The sequence below is a fragment of the Scatophagus argus genome, chromosome 9, assembly GCF_020382885.2.
Source record: "Scatophagus argus isolate fScaArg1 chromosome 9, fScaArg1.pri, whole genome shotgun sequence".
In the NCBI taxonomy this organism is placed as follows: Eukaryota; Metazoa; Chordata; class Actinopteri; family Scatophagidae; genus Scatophagus; species Scatophagus argus.
In genome coordinates, this window is record NC_058501.1 from 9,538,055 (window position 1) to 9,550,693 (window position 12,639).

A 12,639-nucleotide genomic window follows, 5' to 3' on the forward strand; every position below is an offset into this window, starting at 1 on the left:
ACTGCATTTTATTTCTATTAATTTTACCGAAAATAGCAGGTCTCTATTTCATATTTTTCTCTTGAAGAATACACAGCTCCAAAGACACACTGGAGACAGGAGCACCAAGAATGGGGAATGACTGGAGTGAGAGGAGAGTGGAGGAAAATGAGGAAACTGGGAATCATTTGGCCATGTCAAACAGCTTGCACAGTGACTCCTGACAACCCAGCACTGCATCCTCTGAGGCCAAGGAGTGAGGTAAGGAGGGACAGAAGTATGAGAGTCTGTCAGAAAGTGCCCGGAGGTTGGAAAATTCAGTAAACTAAACAGAGAAACTTCTCACCAGCAGGCTGGCTCACTGGACTGGATGTTTGGAGGGCAGGGAGAGGCGCAGACAGAGCCAGACTGACGAAGAAGGATAAAGACAGAAAAAAAAGGCCCAAAACAGAGCACATATGGCTGAAAGGATTATGGTTAGAGGTCTTGGTGAGTGGGCTTGGAGCAATAATTTACCTGCTCTGTCAAACCCTGAACACATCACCCCCTCCTCCACCCACATGAACCATTCAAGTGAGGAATACATGTTTGCATGATAGCTGTGTTGATAGTAGTGACGGTGTTACTACTGTTCCACATGCCTCTGGAGCTCGAGCCCAAAAGCACATGTGTGTGATGAGACAGCTCTGCAGGAGGGTTTTTTTTTTTTTTTTCAGTGGAAAGGTGCTGAATTAAATTTCCACTGAAGAGCAACCACAATGAGACATACTTTCCATAGCCATCAACAATGGACAGACACTGCCAATGCTGTAAATAGTTTACAGAACTCACAAAGACAAACAGGCAGATGTGAGCACAAACACACAAACACACATGTATCTAAAAAACAAACACACCCATATGCACAGACAGATGCAGAGCACACTCACACAAGTTTACACAAGTTTACACAAGTGTGTGCACAGTGAGCACATGGTAAACACAGAAAGGATTAAATTTTCCAGAACTGTTTCTCAGCATTGCTTCTTCATTGCATAAGTTTGGTGGTCTATGCAAAACAAAGCCGGCAATGACTTTGCTTTTCCTTCATGGTCGTGTTTAAGTTTTAGTGCATTCTGAGCAAACTATAGAGAATGGTAATTATTTTGAGGTCTTCTCTGGATGATCAAAAAGAAACCAGAAATGTTAAAATTAAATTAAACTCGTAGAACAATAAACAAACAAAGTGTTTTGTTATTAAAACAACCCCCCCTTATACTCTATAAAGGTCATAGCACAAACTAAAAATTAGAAACAGGGCTGCTGTGACGTGGGTTTGTGTACAATCAACGCCAAAGACCGATTGGCGTAACTCCAAATCCAGTTTTGGCTCAAAAAAGCAAAGTTGGTCAGACGTGCAGCAGTTCTACTGATTTACTGATCTGCACTTTTACAGATATTTTATCGTCTGACTATTGTACATCTTTGAAGATGGATGACTTATGAAGGCACAATGTAACAGGACAAGGACCTCATGGAAGCAAAATAGCAATACAGAAGAAGAGAGCACCAAAACTGCTCCTCCACCTACAGACACCACATCTGTGACCCAAAACTGCCCACAGTGCTATAGGCCCTGTGGATCCATGATTGTCCTCTACATACGAATACCCACAAATAATCCATTTCACCAACATGTGGACAGTCATACTCAACCGCAGAAATGATTTACCTCTGCCGCTAATCTACAAGTTCCCTACACCTCCATCAATCCCTTAGTCCACTTAACTGCACTCTTAACAGGCCATCTGGAAATTCCAAAATCAACAACATTCCCATCACATGCAAGTCTCCCAGTCCAACAAATTAGTTTCTGAATATTTACCAGACACGCCTGCTTTACTTACACGGAGCCAATGTTATGTCACATCTAGTAGTTCAAGGCAAAACCCATAACCACTTAGTGAGGCATTAATCTTTGATCCATTTACTGTATGAACCAAGATTTACAATGCACTGTTGAATTTATGCCACAGCTAGTAATTCAAACCTATGACATTCCTACAGAGCGAAACAACTTTCCCACTCGTGAAGACTAGAATGAAACTTAACCTTCCAGGGCTCAGTGCAACATTAAATATTTAGAGCTTTATTTATGTCACAGATGGTAACTCAAAGCCGCAACTTCCCAACTCGTCGAGCATTTACTGGTTGCCACAGGTTTGCCAGCTCATCAAGTGAATTATGAGTCGACGTCTGAGAAATCAGAGCAGGTCATATTAGAGTCAGACTTGCATGTTGGCCAGAAACAACTTCAACAGAACTGTAGTGCATGATCTTGTACCATAAGAGCCATGACCAGAACTCACCAGGATTCTAGCCAGGGAGAGTATTTATGAGAAATAGTCCGCCCTCACATTACTGTAAGCTGGAATGTTACTGTAACCAGCGCTGGCTGGCCCCATGTGAAGATCATTAAAAGTGCTGATGGAGGGATTCTGGCTTCCAGGAATAGACAGTTCAGTCTCTAAATCTTTGTCAATGAACACACGATACAAAAAACCCATGTGTGTAAGGTACACACATACACATACACACAGTCTCTGTTCCTTCTCTCTTCACGTCACTCTGTTTTCTGAAACAAAGCCACAAAACCTCAAGCTCACACATGCACTGAACAGCAACAGTGCCGTCACATGCAAGCAATCAACATGTCTCAGACGAGCAAAACATGGGACAGAGACACAGCAGGGAAATTCCTAAATGCTTATGTCCAGTACACAGTTGACCACTACACACAGTTGATTTACGATATATTTAAATCCTGCTCCCTTCAAAACAAGTGACTCGAGTCACACATGTCTCAGTTATCAACATAAAAGTATATCAAAATCAGCCAAAGTCTCAGATCCTGTTTTTCAAAGACAGAAGCATCTGGAATGGTCTCCCAAACCATATAAATACTAGGTTTGGTATCCAACAACATAAAATTATAATGCAGAGAATTCTTTTTTTATTGTTCTCTGAATTCCTGAAAAGTCAGCATTGCTGGAAAGTGTCTTGTGTTTTTGTGAGGTTTGACTTACATAGTTGCAAGTAGAGGGCTCTCCAGGAGGCAGAGAGCCAGGACTGAGGACAGGGGAGCTGGCTGGACTGCAAAGCTCAGGGAAGGGGTTTGGGATGGCCGGGAGAGATGAAGTCCTCAGCTGCTGCTCCTCCTCCTGCAGCCTCCTGGACAATGGAAACAGGACAAAGGAACAGTTATACTGTGGTCAAATATACTTTGCAGTATTAGCTTGTGTTTACAAAATGTTGAAAAACAGTTGACCTGAAGTCTCAGGTCATGACCTGGAACAGCCTCTTGAAAAGTGGAATTGGAGAACTTCGAAATGAGAAGTGCTGACACATGTGAAGTATGTGCGGGAGACAGAGCTCTGCTGTACAGTACCAAGGCTCATGTCGGCTTCCATCTGATCTACCCATAATGCAGTGGAAATCACAAGCCCCAGCAGCCTGCTACCTAATTTATCACGCAATCATCAATATTGAATCAAGACATCACTTTAAAGTAACTTTTAAATTAGGCTAGTATAGTGTAAGCTTGGGGCCTGACAGAGAAACGATGACTTGACAAGTGGTAATAAACTTTTCAGAATCCAGTCATTTTTGTTTTTTTAAAAACGGCCAGGTTAGTTTGTGAAATTCTAGCTAGGCCGACAGCCCAGAGAATCACTCTAGAAGCCTCTCCTTCTCTTTCTCTCTTTTTCTATCAAACCTTGTCTCTCTGTAGAACCAAATGAGTTCAAAAGGGAACAGGCCTTTTGATGTTGTCCCATCTGAGCTTGAGAACAGGGTTATCCAGAGGTCAGCCCTGCATAATAAGAACTTCAGGGCCTGAGTCTGTGTGCGAGTGTGAGAATGTGTGTGTGTGTGTGTGTGTGTGTGTGTTTGAGAGAGAGCTCAAAAGACAGAATACTCCATTAGCTTAACATTCCCGCATCTCTGTCATATATGTATGTGTATATGTACATGTATGTATGTGTGAGTGAGCATACTCACTGTTGAATGCAAACAATAACAGTGTTGAGGAGAGGTTGCTACTCTTTCAACTGAAAGAGACATTTGCACTTGGTGTTAAAATAAATGGGAGTTTTTACCTTTCTCCTCCTGCTGGTGTAGTTTGAGACAAAAAGGGAATGACAAGGAGGAACAGGTCATTCAAAGGCTAAAGATAGGGAGTGGGGAGGAAACGTTATGTCCAATTATCGTGAGGGTGTGGAGGGATGTACAGTGAGAGACTTTTTTTTCAAATGTGGAAAGAAGAAAAAAAGGATTGCTGCTCTGTATGTGTGTGCTTACAGAGGATGGAAAGAGTTAGCTTAAAGCTGAGTGCCATACTTCTGTTTGCTCAAGTGCACCTGATGAACACACACATTTTACTGAGGAGCAGTCCATGCCAAATTTCCTTCAGCCGTGTGGTATATACATCAATTCAGTCCTGCAACTAACCATCTTTTTCATGATGTCATTTGGTCAGTAACATGTCAGAAAATCTGTGAACATTTCAAGCTGACCTCTTAAAATGAAATGTTTGTTATTTCCAACAAAAACTTCAAAAACTAAAGGAATGAAGTTTATGATAACACGGAAGACAAAAAGGAGCAGAAAATCCTCACCAATGAGAGGGTGGAATAAAGTGACGTTTGGCTTTTTTTTTCATGAAAATTGTCTTACAGAACTAACTGATTATCAGAATAGTTAATCCTCTGTCAACTTGCTAAATGATTCATTTTGAATAATTAATTGTTTACTGTTTTGCATTGAGTAAAAATTCTAAGCACTAACTGTACCAAACTCTGTGTGACTTTACAATTTCTTTTTACTGTTACTATCACAAATGTATCTGGTGCATCAAAAGCAGCACAACCTTAGGGATGGAACCATTTCCCTTTGTGCCAAACGCACTGTGCCACTCTGCAAACAAATATATGTTTATGAAAGCTGTCTTTCATGCTAGTTTGGACAGCTCCCTCTAGGGGCCTGCTCCCTTTCTTCACAGCTTTCACCACACAGCTCTTCCAACTATGCGCTACGGAAATGGACAAAGAAGTATATCAATATCAGTTAAGAACCTGCATGCACCGTGGAAACACCTACCTGACAGCGAGGATGTGCATGGGTTGTGACCGTCGGAGGCCAGTTTGGTGTGACTCCACAGACGAGGAGGAGGAGGAAGTTGGCTCCGGGGAGACGTGGCTTAGCGTATTTGAGTGCTGACCCTGCCGAGGCTGGCTGAGTTGCGTGTGGTGATGGTGATGGTGATGGTGTTGCTGTGAGGAAGAGGCCTGTCCATTGTGCAGTAGTGGGGTGGACTCTGTTTGCTGACCACTGCAGGTGGAATACAGGCTCTCCAATGAAGAGTTCATATCATTCACCAGGGCCTCTAAATCAACGTCATCCTCTGGAGGAGACACAAGGGAACAAATCACAGACTGAAATTAACAGGAATTGAAAGTAAAAATGTAGAAAATCCCCCAAATGAAGAGTCAAGACATGCCTGTTAATGTCCGGAAAACTGGAAAGAAACGCTAAATAACGCTAAAACGCTAAACGCTAAATACAACAAAGCAAAATGAAAGAAAAATTAAAGTCCTATAACCCTACAGCTTTGGTTTCAAATAGTTGAGGCACAAAAAAAAGAGGTAAAGTCCCTGGATATTGTTGGGACTTTCCCTTTTCTATTTCAGTTTCTCCATCGTTTCATTGTGGCCAGCATTTGAACCCTTGACCTAACTTTGCACAGCCCTTCTAAGTAATACTGAAGGAAAAAAAAATTGGCATGCACAGAACACACACACACACACACGTATATTGGTAACCAGTTTTGCCAGAGTGCTCAATCAGCAAGACTATCTTGACAACGTACATTGTGCTGCCCTGTGAGCCAAATCTCCAGGGATAAAAGGTACAAGCTCAAACCTGCCCGCAACACTTTTCAACTCTCACCACGGGGGTTCACAGCAAAGGCATCGCACTCTAAGCATCTGTTCTACATTCGCTGCATGTATCAAACATTCTGCTTTTAAAAGGTCCTTAAAAGCAGGACGTGGAATTCTTTTCAGAAGAGGATCTATCCTGAAAGCCCCTATGAAACCCGCTAGGTGCATTTATATTCGTTAGGTGAATTTTCCAACTGTCTCCAGTAGCATGTTGAATCAAAGAAGAACTGAAGAAAGCGCAACTGAAAGGAAGCTCTCTCTGTAATTGCTTCATGCTGTGAAAGTTTTATCATTTGGGCAAAATGGGTGCCAAACTTTGCTCTTTCTAAATTATAATTGCAGTGGTGACTCATCTTGTGATAATTAATTCTTAAATATGAAAAAGAAATCTATCTCATGAATTCTTCATCAAATCTCTGTAACCAGAGCCCTTCTAATGTACTTACTGTAGAACACTTGTCAACCACTAGGTGGAGACAAGCTCTAATTGTGCAGGGCCGGGGCTCTCAAATGTATGGGGTTCATGTGAGGAAACCCCAAACTGATATTAGAACTCACCCACATGTTCAAATAATATGAATCCCGATAAAAGTCAGTGAGATAAGATTAACACTTTATTATGGCACCAGAAATGGCCATTTTAGTTATTTTATTTTTTCCATCAGCAGAACAACCTGGACCATTTTTAAAATGTATTTAATTAAAAAATTATTTGAAACCACGTCTCTAATCTAGTCAAAAGAATGGGTACTTATCAGGATTCTTATCAGATGTGTTGGATGAGGTTCCCCAGCACAATGCCTGATTAGGTAGGTCTTAGACAAACCTTAGACACTGAGGGAGACTTGATCTTGTTGAGCTCCCCCCAAAGTGAGGGATCACAGATGACTTATTTTCCCAAACTGATCACTCTATATGTGAGAAATCAGTGTTTAAAGTCTATCTACTCTATTTCTCATTGACTGCTACAGTTTGCATGAGGGTCAAATTCTAAATATTCTGAAACAATAATAGTAAGTATAATTATTCATTTTTGTGGCAAACTTCTCAAATTTACTGCACTTTGTCCCTCATTACCTAATTTTCTTTCCATTGGCAATTCCAATAGGCCCCAGCAGCAGAGCTGTCAGGTTCCTAAAAATAGAGGTAGGCTGGGGTTCAGATATCGCTACCCTCGTCAGTATATAAAAAAACTGAGGCAGAAAGAAAGAAAGAAAGAAAGCCATCATATTTTGACTTTGCAATCCTGCTGTTGGGATCTCTAAGGCTTAAACTTCAGCAAAGTGCAGGGTGCTAGGCTGCTGACAGCTGGATCATGCAAGGTGGTGCAAGGGTCATGCCACTCTAAAGCAGATAAAAGTCCTGCTGCTCAACAGAAAGCTAACACTGGAATACAACAATTTGATTGATGTGAAGTTTTAAAAGCACTGGCTTCAAAGTGAGCCCCTCAGCGCAGAAAGGGATGAGTTTCCTGTGGAAGCACACCAGATTTTTTTTTTCCCTAAGAAAAAAAATTCCCAGAGGGAACATCAACAACAACAACAGACACAGGTTAGCAGGCTAGTAAACATCATCATCCCTAGCAGCATGGCTTTATCTCGAGCACTGGTGCTAAAAGCTACCTGCTAAAACTAACATGTCGCCTTTGAAAAGCTTTTCCTGAAAACGTGTCAGGTAGCTGTATCACAGGTGCCTGTGAATCACAGGTGGTTAATCTGTAGGTATTAATAGTGACAGGTAAGCTGGAGCAGCGACTTATAGATAGCCTGGAGAGCTAAAGAGCTATATACCACAGGACACAAGGTGCATACAAGGCTATACACAAGGCTAAGGACAGGGCATAGACACCTGTAACACAAGACAGAGCAACATTACCTGTATTCAGCAGCAGTAGAAATAAAAATAATTTCTAAATATAACATTTTTAGGACAACAGAATCAAACCAAATGCTATGAGGGTAAACCAGAAATGACAACAGAAAAGAACAAAATTCTAAAAATGACTTTTACCCTGAATATCTGTTCGTCATCAAACCATTCTCATTAGATGAGATTTTTTTCCTCATGAAACCAAAACCTAGTTTGGACCCTGGAGGCAGAGCTGTTTGTATACAAAGAAAACACAACCTATAAACTCACACACGCATGTAGGATATTTGCGTCATGATCAGTCAACAGGCGCAATCACCTATGCATGTCACAATCAAGCAAACAAAGACATGCGTCATCCATCTGGGTGTAAGACAGACAGACTGATGACACAGACAGCATGAAGTCAGTCACGCATGCACAGGATTTAAACCCATGAACATTTGGACCAGGGAGTTACGCCAGATACTTAGCATTGGCAGGTAGAAGAGAAATAAACACCTTTATTTACGCACAACAAATGCACTGAGGCCCCGGCACGCCTGGTTTTACAATATTACTGCTATTAATTAGATCCTACCAAAATATCAGACCAGCTCAGATCAGAACAGCAGGCAGCACACAAATCTACAGATGTCGACAGACCTGTTGACAATGACAATTTGCAGCTTTGATCAGGGTTGCAAAATTCTGGAAATAGTCCAGGTGGAAACTTCCAAAAGGAAATTAACAGGAATGTACGGAAAAGAACAGAAATGAAATGGAACTAAGGGGTTATTTATGAAGCTTTATTTAATCTTATATCATAATCATAGTCACAACCTATCATAGTTCAATTCAATTCAATTCATAGTTCAATTGAAGGCTGTATTTAAATTTGTTTGACCAAAACAACAACAAAAGGATTATTTAAACTCCCCAATGAACATGCTCAGCCAAGCTAAATCCCACATGGTAAAAGCTGGTTAGTAAAAACTATCAAAAGGTGTCAACAAGTTCTAAACAGTGTACTTTGCTTTAGCCCATGACATACTAGAAAGCTTAAATATCATAAAATATACCCTCAAATTTTCATTGAAAGCATGTGGTCCTTTGGCTCAGATAGAGCAGTAGTGTGTGCTGCATATGTGATGGGAAACTGTGCATGCAGAGATTCTTATTTTAAGGGATGCTGAAAAATCATCTGTACATGTGATGTAGGGGTGTGCTGCATGGTTACAATTCATTTCCATTTTCCAGAAAACTTTTGGCACCAAGCAGTATGGATATACCTGTACATCGTGAAGATCAACATGTTGTGAGCATTACTGGAGCATGCAGCATAAACTGATTCCACCCTCATGTGCCAAGAAAATGGTTTACACAGAACAAAACAGAGATGTAACAGCCAGCTGCATTTGGCAGATCGCAGGCAAGGACTTAGGGCTGTATCCAGCTAAAAGGGATCTCTGATGAGAATCCTACAGTAGCTGGGGCTGTGGTATTCAGGAATGCAGGAGGGAGAACAGGATAAAATGGGTTTGAAAAGGGTATGAATACCTCTAGAGCTTTATTAAGGAGAAAAAAAAGTAAGAGGGTAAATGCACTGCTAATACTATGTAAAAAATAGAAATAAGCAGAGGAAGCAAAGACTTTTTTCCTCTAAACAAATCATTCATTTAAGATGTGTGATTATTGTCTTACAGACTTGATCCGTGTGGTGGTGGTTTGATGTTTGGTTAATACTCTGCTCTATAGGAAAATCAGATGAAACTTTAAATACTGCAGATTTTTCAACATCTCTCTGTCTGCTACTTCTTTATCTTTGGGCATTCAACATTTAAGTTATATAAATTTGACTGAGCATCACAAACAAGGTATTGGGCAGGTACATCTTTTCCACCCGTCAAACCTCGTGATGTTTGGCATTTTGTCCTTAAGAAATAACTTTAACCTTTAACTGATTTTTGAAGTCGTCCGCTATTATTCTGTTGATCGGCAAATCCATTAATCAACAAATAGTTTCAGCTGAGCACCATATTTTTCAAACATGTTGGCTGTTCACCACACATCTATGATGAGTTGCATCATTTATAAACTAAATGGCTGGCCCTGGAACTTTTGTGCTCATTTCTTCATGGTTTAATCTCTCCCATGGCTCAAGTTCAGTTACTCCTCTAATGTGTTTAGCCTCTTCCCTCCCCTTCTGAGACCCTCTAATCGATTAAATTAGGAGTGAAACCAGCCAATGCTTCCTCTATTGTCTGAGCCACACTAAATACAATATTAAGTGACTGTAAAACTATTTAAGTCTGGTAAGAAGCTGCATAAAAGCTGTTTGAAATGTTTATGATCATTAGTGAATGAGACAAAGCTGTGTAGACCAACTGTGTTGATGACAGATCCATATGGCTCCATGTTTCTCCTTAACTCCAGAATGTAGCCTATGCATTCTTTAATCATTCCTGCTAGTTATAAACAAAGAGGCGGAGCAGCCCTCCTGTAAAAAAGGGGAATGCCTGAGGTATACAGCAGATCAATGGAAAACACACACACACACACACACACACACGCACATAGTAGACACATAAGGGGGATCAGCAGCCGCTGAATACAAGCCCAGCAGAGGGGTTTCCATTCAAAGGGATCAGTGGGAGTATAGACAGAGCAAGTCTAAACTGTAAAGCGTGGCCCTGCACTGGGGAGTACAATACCACTGGTGACAGCACACACACACCCACTAAGGGCCAAGCCTCCTGGTGTGGAGGGACAGTGTGGGAGGGTTAGAGGGAAACAGGAGAGGGAGGAGCAAGGGAGGGAGGAAAAACAGAGATGAACGAGGGGGAAAGGGTGAAACGGGAGCGTGGCATTACCAAGTGATGGGGCCTTTTATTTCATACAAAGCAAATGATCACTTAGTAAGCTGTAAGAACAAGTCACTATCAACGTTCAATTCTAAATTTTAGAATTTTAAAATAGGATATTTCTTTTAGCCAAATCAATTGGTCCACCACTTTTGTCAAGACTGATATATCTCAGTAACTATTAAATGGATTGCCATAACATTTAGTACACTAATACACAAACATGGTTTTGACTCAAACTACTGAATGGCCTGAAATTTTCTGCAGACGTTCCTGCAACACTAATGATGAATTGTAACAGCTTCAGATCATCTACTGACTTTTCCTCTTGCGCCATCATTGGGTGAAAATTTGAACTTTTAGTTTAGAGTAATTTGGCGTATGACCAAACCTGCAGAATTCCCATCAGCTTCAGCCGAGTATTAGGGGCCCATCTCAACCCCTGAGAAACAGCCCCATCCCAACGCTTTGGTCTATAAAGTGTAATTAACATCAGCTTGCAAGATGATGAGCATCATACCTTAGCATATTAACAATGTCACTGTGAGCGTGTTAGCAAGCTGATGTTAGCATTCAGTTCAAAGCACCACTGGGTCAGCCTCACAGGGGATGGCTATAGAAACTTATTCTAACTACAAAGCTTTACCTAAATTTATCACTCTCAACTGTATCCTCCCAATTTTGAGTTTGTTGGCTGTATCTTAATTGCACCCACAACAACGTTTCAGAGAAAATCAAGATATACAGCAGTGACATGCATTTATAAAGACACTAGTGGTATAACACCTAGCGAGACTGAAAGAAAGACAGAAGGAATAGTAAGATTGATGCATGCAAGATTGAAGAAGTGAAGTAGGATAATGTGGCACCAAGCAGCGGACCTGGCTTGGCAGGACTTTCTCCATTGCTAGGCCCTCCCTCTGGAGCTCTCTCCACAATCGTATTCATGACTGCACACATCTGTCCTGTTTCAAGAAATTAAATGGAAATTAAATGTAACTTTTTAAACCTGCTTTTAATGTCCCTGCTAACTTGTGTGCTTTTATAGTGTTCTTTGCTTTTGGTGTTTTTATTATTTGTTATCTGTCAATCTTTCATGTATAAATGAAAAAAGGGAAGTCAAAACAGCAATTAAGTGGCAATTAGCACTTTTGCCATTTCAAATAAGCACATTTCTTTCACATCGCCTTGTAATCTGCACACAACCTAACCTTTCTTAACCCCCTGTTGAAGAGCCCCTTTCTTTTCAGGAATGTGACCCCTTGCTGTTTGCGAGTGTAAGAGCGTGTCCGCATGCGTGCATGTGTGCCTGCACGTGTATGCCCATGTGTGTGTGCCCGTGGCATGTCACTCTCCCTCTACAAAGGCATGACTGGAATAACTGGAGGTGGGAGCTTTGCTTCTAGGTCTGCGATCACGGCTGATCAGGGCCCCCAGACCCACGCCGTCAGATTACTGCACTGCATTGGTGCCATTGATGGGATTTGTTGCCTAGCAGCTCCAAGTCCATCTGAGAAATAATCTAATCACACCACATTTACAAACAAAAACAGATACATATTTGGCTCTGACATCATTAGTGGCTCTGCTCCAGCTTGGAGAACAAGGCATACCTGCCTCACCTCAGATATCTTAACACTAGAACAAGACATTCTGAGATATCAGCCAATAAAGTAACTAAATAACCTTCATAAAGTCAGATCGGATTTTATGGGACTACAGTGAAGTCATGCCCAACTTCACATGCATCTCAAAGGGGTAGTCGTGACATAATTTAATTTGAAGAAGCAAAGCATACCTGAGCACCACATCTACTCCTTTTTTCCACCTTTCTCCAGGACAGAACCTGTCCAGATGTCATGTTATCACAAAGAACAAGATGTAGAACTGAGAACTAAAAGATCACAGGTTCTTCACTGCCTTCCTTAGCCTGAATAAACAAAAACACTTTTCATGGCATGATTTGGACT

General features: G+C 41.2%; 1 protein-coding gene across 4 annotated transcripts in view; it reads right to left on the reverse strand.

Annotated features, from left to right (window-relative positions):
• Window positions 1-12,639, reverse strand: part of grb10b (growth factor receptor-bound protein 10b) — a 64,351-nt gene that overhangs the window by 28,459 nt on the left and 23,253 nt on the right. For all 4 annotated transcript variants that reach the window (XM_046398307.1, XM_046398308.1, XM_046398306.1 and 1 more), the window contains 2 exons: window positions 5,116-5,419; window positions 3,045-3,189 (listed from right to left, as the gene is read on the reverse strand). In XM_046398307.1, coding sequence (XP_046254263.1) covers window positions 3,045-3,189; window positions 5,116-5,419 — 449 coding nt within the window. The remainder of the gene's footprint in view (window positions 1-3,044; window positions 3,190-5,115; window positions 5,420-12,639) is intronic.